We start from the raw sequence: 21,317 nt of genomic DNA on the forward strand, positions 1-21,317 counted from the left end.
TTCCAATTAATATGTAATTAACATATTCAATCTCTCCAAACGATCTCGGCTTTGATTTCCTCTTCGTGAAGGAATTGGCGGGGATGCCAATGGAGAGATCAATGATGGCTTCGGCAATGGCTTCTTTGATAATTAGGATGATCTCCTCGAAGATGTACGAAGTGACAAATGAGGCTTGAGAAGTTGTCAAGTTCTCCATAATATGGTGAGCAAGGTTTTGATACAAGGATATATAGAAGAAGAAGCAATAAGTTCATTATTGCCATTAATGTACCATAGAGAAGTGGAAAATGACGGAAATAGCTTGTTGTGGAGAGGGAGAGAGTAGGGCTTGCAAGAAATCCTACCCCGCTTTCACTTACTGTGGATGGAAAGTGAGAGTAGTGGAATCGAATTAGGGCTAGGGGTAGCCATAGGAGCTGGGTCTTAGTCATGGTTTGGGTGTGGGTTGAAAATCTGGAGAATGTAGAATTAAGAGACTGTTCTCCATTGCGGGCGGGGGTATCGACGAGGTTGGTTCCAAGATTTGACTTGGGAATTTGATGCGTTCATTTTGCTAGACATAAACCACCGTAGTGTGTCTCATAGAGCTGTAGATACATATTATCAAAGCTCTTGTAACAATATGTAATTACATGTAACAACCCATGTGAGAGTGTTAAAGAGGCATTGCTCTAACCTTGGTAGCTTTAGAAGGCAGAGAGAGAGAGAGAGAGAGAGAGAGAGAGAGAGAGAGAGAGAGAGAGAGAGAGAGAGAGAGGTCTCAACCAGTTACATGGAAACTTTAGTTTCTGTAGTTTAGGCATAGATTACATGACAGTTCTTGTGCTCTCTATGTAATGTGGGTTCAAGATCTCTTTGTTGCTTTTTTTTTTTGTCTAAGAATCAGCAAATGAATTGTATTGAAGCTATGCAAAAATATTATATAAAGAATGAGAGGAAATCCATTGAGTCACTACTCCACCTTTGGTATGGCCATCAATGAAGAAGCAGCTCAAGCAAACAGAAGCCAAGGTCTAACAAAATTTATCCCTGGGTCGCAGTTGAGCATCTCATTTGATATCATGACTAACAAAAGAAGGAGCAGTATCCAAAGTTGAAGAATTCCTTGAAGCTGCCACATGCTTGGCTAGTTTATTTGTTGTCGAATTTTCTTTCCAGAAGCTGAAAGTGATCCGCCATGAAATATTATCCAAAAAACTCTTGTAGAACCACCATTTCTATTAAAAACATCCATGGAATTTTAATATTATTGATGCAGCTTATAAATAAAGAAGAATCACATTCAATCCCCAGCATATCCACATTCATTAAAGAAACATGGTGAAGGCCTTCAAAGAAGGCTGCAAATTCCACCATAAAGTTGGTGCCAACTCCATAATATGAAGCAAAACATTTTTGAAGATTCCCACAGCAGTCCCTTAAAATTCCACCAGCTCCTGATCAACCTAGGTTGCCAAGAGAACACCCATCTGTGTTCAACTTAAAACAACCAAATGGGGGAGACCTCCTAATAACTTCAATGATCTTCCATTGAGGAGGTCATGAAATTGTTACATGTAACTACTTGGAGATCAGTAGTTACATAACTAATAAGACATGAATTGAAACCAAAGAAGAGTAATTTTGATGTCTTCCTTGCAACGATGGGGAGGATCTTTGCCAAACAATCGTTACTTGGTTGTGTGGCCCTTGCACCTGCATGAGAACCAATGAGAATGCACAAAGTGGCATCAACACTAACGGGATTTTAATTTTATAGAGAGTGGGACAATAATTTTGCATTTTGCCCTTATATCTAGGTGCAGGATCCACACGACCATGCAACTTTATTTTTTCCATATATATCCCCTATAATCTACCAAAACATTAGCAAATCATTTTCATTAGTTTTTGCAAGTTATTTTATTTGTGCTATATATCTAGTTTGGAAGTATTCTCTTTTTATGCAGAAATTAAATGTGCTGTGGACCTGTGGTAAATGTTCGGGTCATAATTATTATACAAAGCCCAATAGTTTTCAAGAAGGATATATACCAGCCGACATGCATGTTGACCAAATTTTATGTCCACGAATCTCAAAGTGTCGATCAAACCTCTGAAATCTCAAATCAAAAGGTTGTAAATTAAGTGCTCAAAACTTCTTCAGACCCAGCTTATTAATTCACTTAATTGCATTCATCTCAACCACCAAGCCACCCTTTCTAGATATGTATTGTTGTTGTAAACAGGGTCCATGGGGTATGAGAGTAGGGCCAGTTGGTGGTCCCATCTAAGCAATATCTCTCTCTAGAAACCAAAGAGAAAGGAGGACCCCATCAAGGGGATGGATAAGCTTGAAGAACCAAAACAACCCAACCAACATACGCGGCAAATTGATGATGGGAAATCTTTTTTGTTTCTTTATTTAATCCAGATTTCATTATTGGCTATTGACTGTTCGCTTTCTTGTGAAGTTATGATAGGTTGGGCCCCTTTGAGGACCTCACTTTACCTACTCCTTTATCCATTTCATGCACTATGAGCCTTATCTTATTTTTGTCTAAATGATGCTCTACTACTTGTCCTTATCTCTGTAATAATGAGAACCAACAATGACTAAGACCATCAGGTCTCTTCTAATTCCTAAAAAATATGAGACACACATAAACCACTATTCCTATTCTGGATAGCACATTGTCTCCAATTATAAAAAAATATTTTCACTTCCTCTACAAATTCAAATATTTAAGAAAAAAAATTATATAGTAAATTAAAATCTTGTTATAACCATCCTTTGTGAAAAAGAAATCGTATCCTTAACTTTTTTTTTTTTTATCCTAAAATTGTATGTTTATTATTTTTCCTTCATATGATACATTTTTAAATTTTACAAAAGATGTGCAAGTTGTAATGATAAATCACTTTTAAATTATTTTGAAAACCCATTTTTACCTCTTCCTTGGAAAAGAATCGTAATTGATCTAATCAGCATTAGACATTGAGGGATATTTATGGAGCGCCAACATTTATTAAGTTTTTTTTATGTGATATGGCATCTGATTGGATAATGAAATAAAATAAAATAATAAATTGGCAAGACTAAATTCAATTAGGTGGTCAGTCTTCCCTAATTGGACTCTTGGTGGGCTTTGGTATCATCGCATTATTAGTTCAAAGTGAATATCATATCATTTTCTATCTAGACTCTTAATCAAATGTCTTATCTGATATATTAACAATAATTCAAGTTTATCTAATACAATATCTTATCTTATGCTTAAACAATCCAATCAAATCCATGAAAGCTACATTATGTCCAGAAATTTTATTTTTACATATATAATCCTTTCACATGAATCCCATGAATTTGAAGATAAGTTATGATTAAAAAAAAATTACCTTATCTTTTTAATTGTTTAATATCCACACATAGCCCTCGAAAGTTCCAGGTCTCCTTTTTATTTTTTTCTTTATGTGTTTTGAGAGAGAGAGAGAGAGAGAGAATTCCTCCAAGATCTGTACATGAAAAGATTTTTAATATTGTTTTTCTCATCCGCTGCAGATTGAGGAGGTTTCAAATGCAATTAAAAATTGTCATCTTTTTTGATGTAACAGAAAAGAAAATATTAAGACAAAGCAGTTAAAGAACACATCCAAGTTACATGCCATAGTAGCTAAACTCATAAACCATATATGCATCTGAATATTTACAGACTTGAACGTAATTAAGGTCTTTAAAATTTTAAAATGATAGCAAAAAGTTCCCAAGGCCCAGCATTGACGGTTGCTCCCTTTGAACACTTTTGTTAAATAGCCAAAATCTGTCCATACGTTTAGCTCGTTCAATCCCATCTCCGCGGCCCCTTGCAATCTTTGCTAGAAGCCTCTGATTTTCACTTCTTGTGTACATTCTGTTATTCCAAAATCAATATATTCTCATATAAAATTTTGGTTAAAAAAATAACAGGTGCCCATCCGGATTACCCATTAGCAGGATTTTTTTTTGGCTTAAAAGTCCCAAGAGCTTTATTAAGAGTAAAAAAATAAAGAAAAATAGAATACAAGAGAGCAACCAAGATTCCTCCACCTTCGGCATCAACATCAGCAGAGAAAAATTATACACTAATTTCGAAATCTAAATCTGGGTCTAGAAAGAGCATCATGTATCAACTCTTCCCTGATATGGAAAGGAAAAGAGCTGAAAATACCAGACTAGTCAAATTTTGCAGCATTCAATGATTAAATTTGCAGGATAATTAAATTGTCATCATACTGCTTATATTATTAGCATTGGGGATTTTTCAACCTCAACTTTACTAAAGGTTTCGGAGGCTTGGGATGGAGGAGTTCAGGAGATGAACATTTTTGGGCATCTTCATTGTCTCTACACATCCAACTCATAGAAAAGAGGGGCCAACCCCATTGCATATTGGTACTTATCGGGTATAGAATAGATATGCTTCTATTTGTTCCTATGTGTTCCATTACTACCAACGAAATGGAAATAAATATTCACCCTAGCTGCAAGATAATTCAGTGAAAAGGGAGGTCCATAGCATAGTCCTTTTCCAATGCGATAGAGTATATGTAGTGTCTATTTTTTATTTGAGAAAGGGTATTTCCATGGGTTTGCCTTGGTATCGTATTCATACTACTGTATTGAATGATCTTGGTTGCTTGCTTTCTGTTCATATAATGCATATAACTCTAGTTTTGGTTGTGACCGGTTGTCATACCCACCTTTTTTCTTTTCTTTTTTTAAAGTTTTTAACCTAGGTGTCCGGGCCAGTTTCACTGCTTATATATTTTGATTCAGTTTTTAACCAAAGTATTTCTTTCTATTTTTATATTATTAAAAAAAAAAAAAAAAATCCATACATGAAGTGCATGAGCTAGCTTTTTTTGTAGGAGTTTAAGTTTGGCATACTAAACCCAAGCTTATCCAGAATCAAGGTCTGAGCCAAGCTTTTTGGTCAACAAACCAAACTAGGGTTGAGATTTGCAGGCCCAAGTTTAAGCCATGTTGTGCTTGCCTAAGTCTTTGGTTTGAGCCTAGGCCAGGCTTTCTCCTTCAAATGATTTAAGGCTTCTCTAGTCTTCTCCAACTTTGTTTTTCATTTATCTTCTCCAAAATGACCATAGTGCTTCTCCGTCAACCATCGTGGATAGCAATCACTCTCTCTCTCTCTCCCCCCTTTGCCATCATCTCCCCCTCCCCTTCTCTCCCTTTCCTCCCCCTCTCTTGATGTATGAGTTTTATGTTTAAGACTAACCTAGCCTAACCTCGGTATTTAAAAGTTTGATTGGTCTGACCTGAGTCCAACATCATTGGACTTGGGTTGAGATATCTTAGTTTGATCTTAGTTCAGGTGGTGGTGATGGGGAGTCTCCTGATCGTGGTCCTATGGAGTAGATCTCTAGTCCAGTCCTTGAAGGTGATAATGAAGTTGTAACTCGAAAGAAGTCCTATGCAAGAGCAGTAGGAGTTTCCTTATGGCCTGAAATTTATTCTCTACCAGAACTGATTGTAGGAAACATCAAGCGTATTGTTATTCCCTACCAAGAGTATTAAGCAAAGAGGAAAATCTTTAGATTTCTGTTTATCGGACGAGTGAAATTTTGACTGATTTCCATGGATGATTTGTGTCTTAAAGCAAAGGAAAAAAATGGAATTTGAGTCCGGGGTAATTATGCACCCATTGGGTAAAGGATATGCTATCTTTCAATTCAATTGTGAAGGTGATACGGTGGTTGTCTGGAGGCGCAGTCCTTTGAGGACTGGAGAACAGTTAATTCGACTTTAGCTTTGGAAACAAGACTTTAACATTCATGAGAAGCAAGTTTTGTCAAAACTTATTTAGGTTAGATTTCCAAATCTCCCTCTGGAATACTGGCACAAAAACGTTTTGCTATCAATTGTTAGAGGCAGTGGAATGACCGGTTCCTTTAGATCGGTGGACCAGGCAAGGGTTCATTGGGTACTTTGCTTGGTTTTTAGTTGAGGTTGATGCAACTAAATCGGCAGTTCGAATTGATGAAGTTCAGTTTGAATGTCTTGAACCAGGTACAACAACAAAATTTGACTTTCTTCAAAAGGTTGTATACGAAGATGGGATTGAGCGATGTGGTTATTGCAAATGAATTGGTCATCAGGTTGCATTATGTGGTCAAAAAAAGCTGATGATATGAAACAATCTGAACTTGACAAGGCGGTGCAGGTTCCAGGGGTTGTCTATGTGGAAGATGGAGTCAACTTGGTTTCCCAGTCAGTCGAGATATGCAAAGACAAATCAGGACTCCTATTGCAAAAATACCTCCTCAATAGCCTAACCGTATCCCTGAATCTTTCTTTGGAAGTTTTTCTCCAGGTTGTGATTGGAGCAAGTAGTGGCTCCAATAGAAACTCTCCAAATTTGGCTCCGTCAAATCGCAATCCTACTCAATATAATAGCCAAGTAGTGGAGCGAATTGGTATTCTCCCAATTTGTCCCCTTTAAATCACTATCCGACTCATCTTAATGATGTGGCAGAGGGGTCCCAAGAGAACTCTCTTAATCTTGAGGATGAGAACGACTCTCAATTCTCTCACCTTTAGGAAGGACATCTGTAATTGGTGCCTTGAACCATCAGGGAAGTTTTCAATCTCTTCAGCTTGAGAGGGTATAAGGATGACTAAGCCAAAAGTGGGCCTCGGAATCTCCTCCCTAATTGCTCTAAAGACTTTAACCACCAAAAGACAAAGGAATATACCGCAATATATTCCTTGCAAGGGGTCTTGCATATAATGCATTAGAGTCAAACAATAGACCCTATAGAAGAATGAATTTGAAATAAGAAAAAGAGTTCTACTCTATTTCTAACTCTAACAAATGGAAAGCAAACGAATAAAAGAGTTGCATTGTTGTTGGATTCTTGTGTGTTTTGTTGAATGTCCTCCATTCGGCCAATTTTCTTTCCTTATATAACTTGTTGATTAACGTTCCACCACATACACTATCAGCCCACTATCCCCCATTAAGCTGAGCCCCAATGTGCCTGTGACTCCTGTCCCATGGAAATAACTTTTCACGCCTATGCCACTAACTACCCTCACGTGCTGGTGTCATACTACTTGTAGTTAATAGACTCATGTTACGGTCAGCCCACGTCTCTCCTTTGGGCCCAAACTACCTCTGCCATGTCATTGGGTGCATATTTTGAAATTTTGGCACCAAGAATTGCCCCTCATAATCCACCATACGACGGCATTGCATTGCTTGGACGAAAGTATGGGTGATTATGTAGACATTAGCGACCAATGGCCACTTAGCAATGGTTCGAAGTTTGAGGCAAGAGTACCATTGGATGACATTCCCCGTGGATTTCCTTAAATGCCACACGTGTTTAGGCCTATTTTTAGGATAAGCTCATTGTAGATTTGCTTTTCTGGTTTAATTTTTTTTTTTTCAAAAAATTTTAAACCTTGGGTGATAATTGCCCCCTCCGTACATACCTCAATCAGCCACCTTTCTTGCCTATGCTATATCGGCATACGTCCCTTGGCCGGCGTGGTTTCAGCAAGATTTTTACCATTCTCTTCTTTAAATGCAAATAGTACCGACGTGCACTATTCTTCATCTTCTCCAATTTACTCAGCCATTTTTTGTCTATACTCTTTTCTTCTTCGCGTATCTCAAGGGAGCATGAGTTCTTCTACTCCCCCACCTGACGAACCATGCCTATAGGACCAATTACCACAAACTAGGAACTCCTTTCATGCCCAATCGGTCCAACCTGAGGTACTCATCATTTATGACTCCTTCCTATCCCTTGGCCCTGTCCTGCCTTCTCCTTCTTTCAAGGTTAGAAATTTCCCTTGCCATAGGAAAGAGGAACTTCTTTTCTGCCGATATGAACCAGTTAGGGATGAAGTTAGGCCTAAAGCTTAGTACGATATCTGGCCTCGCCACCAAGAAGGCTGGGGTGAGTGGTAGCGGACGACTGCAGTCAAATCGCTGAATGGAATTCATTGGGAATGTTTCATGCCATCTAGTTGAGCAAGCATTTCATTCCTCCTGACCGTCCTCTTCTCCAAGCGGCCATGTGCTTCTGGCCAGTCGCGTTCCACTAATGCTTTACTTCCCCTGTGGAATGCTCAGTCCTACTCTTCTGGACATAGGGGCCTTGTTAGGTCTGACACCTTTAGGTGAGGAGCTCAGTGGGGCTGCCAGTGGCTCTCTTGACGACCATGGTCTAGAGTTCACCAAATGTTGCACCTACCCTCATTACATAACAACTTATAGGGGAAGGGTTGGCCATGTTTCTAAACAGGTGTACGTGGCATTCCTGCTCACGTGGTTGTGCCGCTACATGACTTGCTCGAGGGCAGAAAAGATCTCCAAGGCCTTCTTAAAGTGATGCAAATTAATAAATATTAAACCATATAAATTGGATTTTATGGACATACTTCTAACACATGAAAATTAAATTAACTGTAATTTTAAATATACTCAAATTAAAATAAATTTGTTTAGATCTAAGTCTTTCCTCTATGGGTATTGACAATATAGATTGTATGACTTCCTATATATATATATATATATAAAAAAAAAAAAAGTATCATTTGGTGACAATAAAGAGGGTGGGCTGCCAACCCTCAAATTTTCTAAATCTTTCAGTTTAGCAAGAAATCCATAATCTTCATCATGTAGGTTCATTTCAAGAGTTTGATAGATTCCTTTATTGTTCCCTACATTATGTTCTTGTTGTTCTTGGATATGACTTTTTTTGCTCAATATTTATTCTCCCCTTATCACAGTTACTTGTTTTTCTTGTTAGGGCTTCAATATCTCATCTTGTTGTCCTTCTTTGGTATTCACACAAAACTCCCTTATTAATTCCTAATATAATAGAAGACATATTTCATAGTGGTAATGAATAAAAAGGAACGAAACAATTAATGGTGCAAACAAACAAGATTTAGTACATACCTTAAGAATCTGATTAGGTAATAAATCAAGAAAAATTGATGCTTCTATCATCGACAATGCGCAACCTTAATTCAATAATGTCATCTCATCATTAAAGATTTGTGCATTTTGACTTTGAAAAGGAACCACACCTTTAGTTGGTAATTCTAATTCTGATGGATGATTGTTCTGAAGTAGTGCCACACCATTAATTGATGGTTCTACTTCTGGAGGATCTTGATTTTGAAGTAGTGCCATAAGACTCTGTGAAAGCCCTTGGTCATAGTATGGTTCCACAACTTCAGTTGATGATGTCCTTCCTTGATTTAATGTAGGGGAAACTTGAGTTTGATCTACTTGGCTATAGCCACTTGAATTGATATAGTTGTCAAGTTTGTGGCGAAGCTCAAAGTGGCGGAGGATAGGATCTATAGGGAGTCCAAGTCCTTCGTATGCAGGATCATAAATTGAGGACTTAAACCTGAAAAAACAAATGTGAAACAATGCCTTATGCATTACTAAGTGAATAAAATTGTGACTTGCCCTTTTTTATTTTATAAAATAAAATAAAATAAAATGTTTCATTCCCTTATAAATTTTCAACATGATTAATATAAAATGAAGAGTAAAGGTCCGGTAACTCAAAACTGAAATACTTGTTTTTTATTTAAACCATACGGATTGAAGAATGTAATTAAACATACGAAAAAAGTATCCGAATAGCACCCGGATACAAAATTTACTATGAAGTGTTATTGTGTTAGAATTTATATCTGATAGGTTACATACCGTGTATTAGGCAAAGCTCCTCCCTCACCCAAATTTTGGTTATTGCTGATACGAGCATTCATTTCTTGAAAATGAGGAATGGTTGGTACTTCTCCTCCAAGGTCTATCTGCTTCTGAAGGGAGTCATTGCAAATAAATTGCATCTTCCAAATATTAAAACCATAGAAGTAAAGAAGGTCAAGGATAAAAAATGAAAGTTGTTATGAGGAGGAAAGAATTGATACCAAAAATTTACAGGATGTTGCTTCAAGTTGTTGATGCATCGGTAGCCATTTCTCATGGTTAATCTCCCCCTGTAATCATAGTTAATGCAATGTAGGTACATCTACTTAATTCAGATGATGGTATATATTGATCATCCTGATTAATGAAATGTAAGTCTGTCTTCATTAAAAAAACTTGCATGCATGAATGATATCCTATTTACATACCACATATAAGTTGGCATAAGTTTCCATTCATAGGATTGCGTTTTACATAACTATGGAATTCTATATGGGTCAATTAGCCCCAAGATTTATCTTGATTATTGTGGGTTTTTTTTTTCTGGTGATTAAAATGTATTCAACAAAGCCAAGAGTTCTTCCTCTATAACCCCCCAATTGGTGGAAAAGAATATTATAAAAAAATTACATGAAGAGAGCTCCATAACAGTACCAATGGCCTATCCCTCCAGCCAAATCAAGCTGGAAGAGAAATCTGAAGAGGAAACAAGGATAGAGCAAAGGAAATACCATAATTTCCCATATACTGATATGTTCTTTGCCTATCCATTAAGGGCGTCTCAAAAGTAAAAAAATTCTCTGCTGCAGTCGTCTTGGCAGCCCAGGTTCGGTCCATTCCGTGGTACATTTATCAAGACTGGGTCTTATGCATTAGGTTCCTTGATTCCATCACTTAGAAAATTACCCACTACTTTCGTGAAACAAACGTGGTGGCTGATTTTCTTGCTAGAGAGGTGGCATAAACAGAGTTATCAAGCTGCCCAGCTTCCTTCCCCTAGCGCAACATCTCTGAAATCGATCTTGATGTTATCTCTAGACCAAGATTTCGATTCATGTATTAGGGATTTTTTTCTTCCCCTGCTGATGGCCATGCCGAAGGTGGGGGATTAAAATTCCCAGGATTTGTATTCTCTTTTTCCTAATTTTAATGAAATTTTTTAATCTTTAGCAAAAAAAAAAAAAGTTAGCTGTGTTTTCTATCATTTTATGTAAATATGTATAGTTATTTTATCATATCATGTGATTTCATAATAATTTTTTATTATCACATATGATTTTAATTTTAATTTTTACTAATCATTTTACGTGGTTTCAATATAGATTATGTATTATTCCAAGTGATGTCTTCAAAGTTTTTGTAATTATTTCATGCAATAGTATACATGTGTTACATAATCCAATGGGATAAAGGTTCCATGTTGGCTGATGATGTTAAAACTCTCGGGGGAGAATATTCAAAATCCAAGTAACTGGTAGAAAGACCAGTTTACCGGGCGACGTGGGTGCCTAACACCTTTCCACTCTCGTTAATTGACATTGACCTGTATCCCTGACAAGCAGACCATATGAAGTCAAACTCGGGGGGGTTCGATTCGTCAATTGGAGTCAAACCCTCAATCTGAGCTCGATCCCCTTACCAGAATTGGGCTCCACAACAAGGTTCTAGGCCCTGAATCCTAAATGGTGACTCCAAAAATCATGTTTTCCTCATCCCCCATAGTCGCCAGACAGGTTTGGAGATATCACCCTACAAGGCAGGTAGGTGAGAGGAAATGAGCGGGAAAATGACAATAGGAAACATTTTCAGGAACCCTAGGGAATGAAGGAGAGAAAAGGGGAAAGGGGTAACCTCTCTCACTCCACCAATCCCATATGTCTCCCTTACAGCACTCATCTTATAAAGAATTAAATGTTTTATGCAAGGACAAAGTACACTGACATGATGTTTCATAAAAAGAGGGCGCTTGTGTCTAAAGGAAGCATTGAATTGAAGAAAATTCATCCAAATAAAAATCTAATAGATGTTTCTTTTCTTTTTGAAAAAAAAAACGAACTAAGAAGCAGAATTGGCCCCCCACCTTCCGCATTTCCATCAGCGAGGAGCTCTACTCTTATCTGAATTTGGAACTGATATCTTCCATTTGCATTAGCTACAATCTCCTCCCATACATGATGACACGATTGGTGAGAGCTATTGTTAGAACAACTACCATACCATCAGAAGAGGGCTCCTAAAAAAAAATATAAAAAAAAAAACCCATTGGTTGGCCATATGCTACCTAGACAGCACCTGCCCCGACCATTCAGAGAAACCTTTCTTTTGCGATCCAGCCCCTACCAATAGATAAACATAGTATCAACTGCCTCCGTCTTTGCTGCCTCTATCTCTTTGTGCACCTCTGCTATTGGTCTTGGATCTCTACTGTAACAAAAACACAACACCTGTTGTACACCTCAATATTTTCCACCCAACCTGAGCCGTCATATGCAAAGCCGCACGAGGAACCCAAGACCCTTTTTTTTTTTTTTTGAATGTTTTCACCAAACCAATCACTACAGAGAAGTTCAAGCTTTTCTAAACTTGATATGTTACTGCTGAGAGAAAGGGACACCCCTTTATGTCGAGGTTCGATTGCGCACCATTATGGAGGTAAAAGGTTGAAAATCTGGAGTGAGCATGTAGAAAATCTGGGAGTACAAAGGTTGTGGATCGAATGTGATTCGGTCGTAGTGGTCACCTTGCTTCAGAAAAACAGGGTCATGTGGCTTGTTCATCATAGGTGGTTAGCTTGTATGAGGTTCTTGGATCGTGTGGAGTGGAAAATCAGCCATTGCTTTCGTGGAGCAAACTCTTTTTTTGGGTAAAAAGTCATGTATATTAAGAAGAGAAAAAAAAAATTGTACAAGGAAATCGCGCACAAAGAGAATATACAAAGGGACAAACACAAATCCTAGGACCCTTCCCCACCTACGGCATTGCCATCAGCAGGAAAGAGAACTAGGCACAAAAAAAGAAGATAAAGCGCTAATAGAATATGTATCGCGACCTAGTCATCGCGTCGTCAGACAAAAACTGTAACACCTCTAGAGGCCACACCAAATTTGTTGTAGACGCTTCCTTCTTAGCTGACATATTTGCTAGAAAATCCGCTATGGGATTTGCTTTCTGATAGCAATGAGTTATTTTTCAGCATATACCCCTAAGATAGGAAAGAAGAAAAGATCACTTCTGCCATACAGACCATGGGACCAAACCCATTTGCACCATAAGAACCATTGATACCGAATCGCAAATCCACAACGACTCACACTGCATCTCTCTCGCTCTATCAATTCCTTTGATCAAAGCATAAAACTCAGCTTGAAAACTAGAATTATTTCCTAAAAAGGAGCTAAAATACGAGACAACCTGAGCATTGCTATCCCTTATTAGGCATCCTCCCCAACATTCCCTGGATTTCCCAGCGACGAACCAACACAATTTAATTTCCTCCACCCTACCATCAGTAGCAGCCAAAAAACTTCCTGCACCCCCTTAACTCTTCATCTTGGCACCACTGTATTCAGCTTGGTACACCTCTGCTGATCCAAATGAGATTTGATTCTATCATGCTTACTAGGACCACGCCTTTTAATCTTATCAATAATGGTCTTGAAGAGCTGACTATAAGAACGACATACCCCCCTAAATCTCCTTGAGTTCCTCTCCATCCATATAAAGTATAGAACTAGGATTAAACCTGCCATCGACATCTGAGATAGCACAATGGTGCTGGATTTTTGAGACCACCAGTTAAAATGCTCTGAGAGATCTTCCCACTGAATTGGCCAGTGAAATCCAAAAGCCTCTACAAACGCACTCTAAATAAAAACAATGCCATCACACTCCAAAAACATATGAGAAAGTGACTCCTCATCCTTTTTGCATAGCTCGCACCTAGAAGGCAGAGACACCCCTTTTCTTTTCACCTTATCATCACAAGGCAGCTTACCATGCATTAGCTTCCATCCAAACACCGACTGACAAGGCAACAAATCAGTCCCCCACATTACCTTTGCCCAACCCACCTTAGGGCTTCCATTTGTCAACGCCTCCCAAGCAAACTTTGTGGTGAAAATGCCTAATGAAGATCGATACCAGCAACATCTGTCTTTCTGATCCAAAGGCAAAGAGATATTACTGATTTCCCTAGATATACCATTCAAGAAATTACAGGAAGCCCGTGGAAAACACCACTGACCGTCCAACACAAAATCCGCAACTCTGCATGTGCTCTGATAAAAATGAGACGGAGGTAGAGAAGAGAGCTCCGCAATTGAATAGGGACCCAACCATCAAACTTGCCAAAACAAAATATCCTCACCATTCCCTAACATCCAGCACTCAGATGCAGACACAAAATTCCACATATTTGCTATGCCTTTTAACACCAAAGACGATTTATACCCCTTATTGTGACCTCCTCCTTCATCCACAAACCTCGCTTGTAAGAACTTGCTAAAGGCAGTCTCTTCGTGCTTCATCCACCACATGAGTTTACTAAGCCCTACACAATTCACATCCCACAATCTTCTGATTCCTGAGCCTCCTTCCGCCTTAGGCCTACACACATCCTCCCATTTCACCGTTATTTTCTTCGCCATATCAATCTCCCCTGACCACAGAAAGTTCCTTATCTATCGTTCCATTATTTTAATCACCGATTCAGGCCACAAATAAATTGAAAAGTTATGAATTGGCATCCCTGAGATCACAGATCGAATCAACTCTACACAACCTGCCATTGAAAGCAGTTTGCCCCTCCATCCCTGCAAACGAGCCTTGATCTTGTCCAGCAAAGGGAGCAGCCTTGCCTTTTTTACTGAGCCTGTATAGATCTCAACCCCAAGATACCTTGTAGGCAAAGCGCAAATTGGAATGCCAAGCAAGTCAACAATAAACCTCTTCCTATGAGGCACAACTTTACCGAAAAAAACTTTACTCTTTTTCAAGTTGAATTTTTTACTAGAAAATTGTTGGTATTTATAAAGGAAATCTTTCAAACATCTGACATACTTAGCAGTAGCATTCATGAAAATAAAGATATCATTTGCAAAGAGCAGATGACTTGGAACAATCGCACCTATCTAACCAGGGAGAGCCTTCATCTTCCCCTCATTCAATAAACCATTCAAACCCCTACACAACACTTCCTCTGCAAGGATGAAGAGTATAGGGGAAATCAGATCCCCTTGCCTCAAACCCCGCTCCACACCAAAAAACCCTACCGGACCACCATTCAACAACACTGAAATTCTAGAAGAAACCAAAATCTCGTAAAGCCACCCCAACCACACATTCGAGAAGCCAAACCTCTTCAAAACCGCAAAAAGGAAGTCCCATGACAGTGTGTCATAGGCCTTCTGCACATCCACCTTAATCTCCATTCCACCACCCCTAACAGATGTGTATAACAAATTTGTTAGCTCAGAAGCTAAACCAATATTAGCTGAAATAATCTTGCCCTTCTGAAACGCCCCTTGCTCATCTGACACCAAGTGAGGGAGAAGACTAGATAACCTCTCAGCCATAATCTTTGACGGGACCTTACAGAAAAAGTTTGCCATACAGATGGGACGAAACTTATCCAAGGAAGCTACCCCCTCCACCTTTGGGGTTAAAGACACAAAACAATTATTCACCCCATTAGGAAACTTACCACCTCGGAAAAAAGCTTGCACAGCCTCGTAAAAATCCTCGCCAACGATCTCCCAAAACTACTTAAAGAAGGCACCAGGAAACCCATCAGGGCCAAAAGGACTCTCTGGCTCTAGACCCCAAACCACCCTCTTAATTTCTTCCATCTTAGGGATTGCTTCTAACGCCAAGGAATACTCCCTATTAACCTCCTTCGGGATAACCTGCAGCAGCTCCATATGAGCTACACACTGATCGGTATAGAAGTCTTCAAAATAACTAGACACGTAATCAGCCAACTGCATCTACTCAGAGACCATTGATCCATCCTGTTTCTTCAACGAACGAATACAATTTTTGGCATGCCGCACCTTCACTGATAAATGGAAGAATTTTGAATTTCGACCCCCTAATTTTGCCCACTTACAACGAGCCTTCTCAGCCCACAGCTTCGCGTGCAACTCCTCAGATTTCAATAGCCTCATCTTTGCCTCTGCTTCCCTAGAATATAACTCATCCGACATCCCAACCTGGTCATTAGTCCTCTGAACATCCTCTAGTCCTTCGGTAGCTTCCTTAAGAGCCACATCGACATTTGAAAACACCTACCTTGCCCACCCCTTGAGAGCGCCCTTAACCACTTTTAATTTCTGGACTAGCCTATCAATGGGACCATCCCTAACCTCCCTGATCCACACTTCCCTCACTAGGCCCTCAAACGACCCCTCCTCCATCCAAAAACAATGGAAACGAAAAGGGGCGTTCCTAGGCTTTGGGGCTGCCGCTGAAGAGAATAAAATAGGAGCATGGTTCGACACTGATCGATGGAGGACCTGCTGACCACAATCACCAAAGACGTCCAACCAACGAGCATTGAAAAAACTCCTATCAAGCACTGCCGCCACATAACCCCTACGTCTATTATTAGTCCAGGTAAATTTTGACCCCTGAGAAGGGGAGCTGATCAACTCACACGCATCCACCATAGCCTGAAACTCTACAGCACCCACATTAAATCTACATGGACCCCTCTTCTCATGGGAATACAAAGTGGCATTGAAGTCGCCTATAACTGCCCACAGAAGGGACGAAGAAGCCGTAGCCCCCAAGTCCACCCATAAATTCCTACGATCTGCCCTAAAACAAGAGGCATGGATCATTGAAAGCAACACCTTTGGCCCATTCCACCCTAGAGAAATAGAGATCAGTTGCTCAAAGGATTGCATGACCACTGGCCTCACTAGAGAATTTTTCCAAACAACTCAAAGGTTTGGCACTTTATCACAACGGGAATTATGAATCAGCTCTACCATGTAACCGGATTAAACAAAACGGAAGGAAAAGACACATAATCCACCATGGGTTCCGCAATGTAAACCACATCAGGAGAATAATCACGCAAAAATAATTACAATGCTCTAGAGGCCGCTGCCTTCCTTAAACCCTGGATATTCCAAAAAAATATCCGCATAATTAATTAATTCTTCTTGTCAGATATGTCAGACCTTGAGGCCTAACCACCACCTTTCTTCTTTCTTCTTTCTTCTCCTTTTCTCCCCTACTTCGTTCCCTTTCTCAGCAATCACAGCAGCTTTGTCCACATCGTGAACCCCATCCGAGCAACCTCCTTTCTACTCAAAGGAGCAAGTGATGAGGCAATGTGCTCCCTGTTACAAGAAGTTCGACCACCCCTACCTACCAAACCTCCGTGGTTGCTCCCTAGGGCCGCCCCTGTTCTCTTTGGGCCCAAGGAGACCCTCACAGCACCCTGGGAAGAAAGCACCACCGCACTGCTCTCCTGATGCTGCACCTCTACCGATCCAGTGGTTGAAAAGTGCCCAACCTGGTTCAGTTCTCCTCCCTCAACCACATCTACTTGGTCTGAGTCCGAACCAGTCTTAGAACTTATATCTGAACCAGACCGCTCCACCTCATCATCAGTCGAGTCCATCTCATCATCGGCTCCTGCACCATCTCATTATTAATAGATTCGTTAACAGGCTCCTTCCTCTCATGTGCTAATCCAATATTACCCGAATTGGGAAGATTAGGACTAGGATTAGAGGAATTCAAATCTATTAGAATCTTGCCCCTCTCCACAATTGGCAACCGAGTGGAGATATTATAGGAAGGAATAGATCCTATCACTCCCCCTTCATCGTTAGCTAAAAGGTGGGAGCCGTTTGAATTGTCTGGCACAAAATATTCTTGGTCAATTCTTTCTAAAGCTGGAATATTTCGACCCAGCGAGTTACCCCTTCCCGAGTCGACTCTATCTTCTTTGTACACTGCCCCTGGAATCCCCACCTTGTCCAGTGCATTCTGCCTCTCATCCTATGCCTTCTTGTCTCAACAAGCATTCACTTAATGCCCCAGTTTTTTGCAAAAGCCGCATTTCCCTAGAGAATTGAACCAGAATAAATTTCTCAGTTCCAGGTTGCCTACGTTCAACTTGGATCTCTTCAAGCCTCGGAGTCCCCACCTCCATCTCAACCAGAACACAAGCATAGTTACCATATATGACATTTTTGGTGCATTGATCAAGAGCAATTGCCCGCCCCACCTTGGCCATAGTCAGTAAGACCTTCTCGTGCCAATATTCCAGAGGCAAATCTGGATATCGCACCCAAACTAGGGCCTTGTTGACCTGTTTTTCATGAATGCTAAAGTCCGAGGGCCATCTTTGAAAACGAACAAACTGACCTCCAATCTTCGCAGGGCTTTGCCTCCACATCAGAGCCATATCACCTTCAGAATCAAACTGAAAAATCATAAATCCCTTACCCATGGGCACCATCCTTACATTACCCTTCAGTTTTCAAGTCTCACAAGCTTCTCTACGAACTTCATCCAAGGAAAGGAAACGAAAATTGATTCAACCGATCAGGGCAAATCTATATTTATTTAATCGGTCCTCATATGCATTCTAGGGGATGATCACCTTGGTGGAATTTCTAGTGTGAACTGGCTCAGGGAGGTCATCCACCACTGGAAAAACACTTCCTACCACTTTGGCATAAGATTTATTCGGTGGTGGAGCCTCAAATGGTTTCCCTTTGTCAAGTGCTTCATCATCAGATCCGACTATGGAGGCATAAGATTTCCTCGCCGCCTCTGCAATGGCAAAAGGTTCTTTTCCCCCATCAGCTAGAGCCTCACAATGAGTCACAACCGGCTCCAAGGAAAGTTGAGCATTCCAAAAATCAGTCAACCGGAGTTGCCTTCCCCTATCTGGCAGAAGGCCACCTCCAGGGTTGTCTCCAGTAATAACCATCTTTCTTCAACAATTTCTGATCTCTAGTGAAGCAAACTCAGTTGCTGATTTTCTATCAAAATCTGCTGCTCTGTTTCAGACTTCAACCCCAGTGGCAGTCTGGTCGGCTTTGGTCAAGATAGATCTTGATATGGATGCCTCGGGTCATCTAGATTCAGGATGACTTGATAGTGGTTTGATTTTTTTTTTTTTTTTGTTTGGTGTGTGCTGAGTTTTGGGCCCTTTCCTCTGCTGATGGCAATGCCAAAGGTGGAATAGGAGTTTCTTTCTCAGTTTCCCTATTGGTTGTTTGGGGTCTTGTTTCGACTCCCTTCAGTTTGTACACTATTCAAATTTTTCTCTTCTTTATTTTATACATATGATTTCTAGCGAAAAAAAGGTTGAAAACTTCTACATGCCATCTTCATAGGATCATTACAATATCCAAGCCAAGGTGGAGAATGTTAAGAGCTGATGTTTAGTAATTTGTGCATTAAGCTATAGGCTACCTCCGAAGGGACGTTAAAAGCCTATTGGGCTTCAGGCCCATAGGATTCGGTCCGCCCTATTATTATCTTCATTTTTTGGGCCACCCCAAGTTGGGATCTGTGCAGGGGTTTGGGGGAGGCAGCCCCTAAGGAAAACTTCTAGGGTTTAGTTGGGATTATTCTTGGAAGTTTGTATCTCTTCGTTTTCCCTTTCAATTGTTAGTGATAGAGGATTATTAGGGTGAAAATTCTTCTTTTTTTGTTAGCTGAAAATCTTTATAAATACAAAGAAGTGTGAGGAAAAAACTTGTAACCCTTTTCTTCATTGTTCATAAAACTTCTCTCATCTCTCTCGTAGATGTAGGCACCTTATTGAACCACGCATAGATTTCTGTTTCTATAGAACATTAGTGACATGAATGTAATATGAGCATTAGAAGCCTGTATGTAGTATTGTTCACTTACTATAGTAGAGACAGGATCAGTTCTCTCTTGCTAATTCAAGGGTTGCCTCCTATTATATCTACTTACCACTTCTTCATGTAATGATTAGTAGAATTTCACTTAAAAGATCAATATGCACCCTGGGTCTCCTCCTTCCATGTTAAATACTCAGATGTAAAATGAAGTATGGTAACTTAAAGTTCTTACATTAAAAAGTAAAAAAGAAGAAAAGAAAAATAGATTTTTGGTTTATTTTATATATTTTGAATGTAAAAAAGACGATAAAAAAAGAGAGAGAACTTGAAGAATCTTAAGTTGGTATTTGTACCTGCAGTTGTTTTTTTGGTGGCGCTCCCATTGTAGTTGATGAAGATGAAACTATATTGGGGCTACTTATGGGTTCATGGTCGAGTGGTATCTGTCCATGCATTGGTTGTAATAGGGGCATTTGTTGCGGAGAAGAAGTTCTCATCACAGCTACTGATGCTCCCATTGGAATTTCTGAAGATGAAACTATATTGGGTTCGTTCATGGGTTGGTAGCCAGGTGGTATTTGTCCATGCATTTGGCATAGGAGGGGAACTTTTTCCACAGACGAAGTTCCCATCACAGGTCCTGATGCACCAATTGTAGTTGCTGAATATGAAACCATATTGGGGCTGTTCATGGGTTGGTTGCCAAGTGGTGTCTGTCCCTGCATTGGTCGTAATAGGGGCAGCTGTTGCTGTGAAGAAGAAGTTCCCATCATAGGTAATGAAGGTGGAACCATGTTCCAATTGTTAAGCACTGAGGTATCCTGACTATTCAGTGAAGGTGAAAGTGAGCTTTGGTTCTTAGGCCCTTCATTGAAGTTTGGTGGAACAGATGTGGGTTCTGGTGGCTGGGATGATGAGCCCATCTCATTCACTGAATTCTGAAGCCTTGATATGTACTCTCCACAGTTGCAGTTGGACCTGTAGTTGCATGAGCAATGTAAGGAAAATAAGTCTATCTGGTATAAATTTGTAATCTCGGATGCTTTTGGTGCAAAAGATGATAAAAATATAATAATAATAATAAATTATTGACCTGTAAGACCTCAGCCAAGGGTCTACTGCCTTTAGCACACTATTACGAGAAGGGTTAGGTCCCCAGAATATTTCTTCATCGACATAGCTATATGTAGCGCGTCTTTGTCTTTTGTTGGGTTCTTCTTTTTCAATCTCTTCCTCTCTCTGTTCTTGCTGCTCTCTTTCTTTCCCTGGTCTTTTTCCTTTCCTCTGCTTATTTCTAGTCATTTTCTGTTAATGTTCATGCATCAAAGACTTATTAGGTAAAGAATAAAACCTTGACATTACAATCCAAGAATTTAACTTGAAATAAAAACTGGCAGCGAAGGGATGCCTTTCTTAACAACACTCCTGTTGAGTGTTTTGGGGAACTTTTTTTGCGTGGTGAAAGTGAAAAAGCATGAGAAACATGTTTAATAGAAATGAAACATGAAACGAAGAGGGTAAATACTCCCATGAAACAGACTTATTAAACGCGGCCTAACTTTCCTTTTATAATCTGAAATATTACATCAGGTTCCCACATTGCTTGTAGTTGACTATGCACATACGTTCACCTGTAAGTACATGATAAAAGCCAACACCTGTTCCATTTATTACCATTTACAAGGTGAAGAGGGGTATGTATAGAAATCAAAGGGGAGAAGTGCTGGCCTTGAAAAATGCATGGTGAACTGCCATT

The 21,317-nt window shown here is 39.7% G+C and overlaps 1 protein-coding gene across 1 annotated transcript; it reads right to left on the reverse strand.

The window, feature by feature from the left end:
* Positions 1 to 3,684: 3,684 nt before the first annotated feature.
* LOC122084190 lies at positions 3,685 to 20,863 on the reverse strand. Its single transcript, XM_042652273.1, has 6 exons — positions 20,655 to 20,863; positions 19,915 to 20,539; positions 9,944 to 10,012; positions 9,720 to 9,832; positions 8,952 to 9,411; positions 3,685 to 3,893 (listed from the first exon to the last, which is right to left on the reverse strand). The coding sequence occupies exons 1-5, from the start codon at positions 20,861 to 20,863 to the stop codon at positions 9,018 to 9,020; spliced, it is 1,410 nt and encodes a 469-aa protein (XP_042508207.1). The 3' UTR covers positions 3,685 to 3,893; positions 8,952 to 9,017.
* Between the last annotated feature and the right edge of the window lie 454 nt (positions 20,864 to 21,317).

Source organism: Macadamia integrifolia, chromosome 7 (genome assembly GCF_013358625.1).
Source record: "Macadamia integrifolia cultivar HAES 741 chromosome 7, SCU_Mint_v3, whole genome shotgun sequence".
Classification (NCBI taxonomy): domain Eukaryota; kingdom Viridiplantae; phylum Streptophyta; class Magnoliopsida; order Proteales; family Proteaceae; genus Macadamia; species Macadamia integrifolia.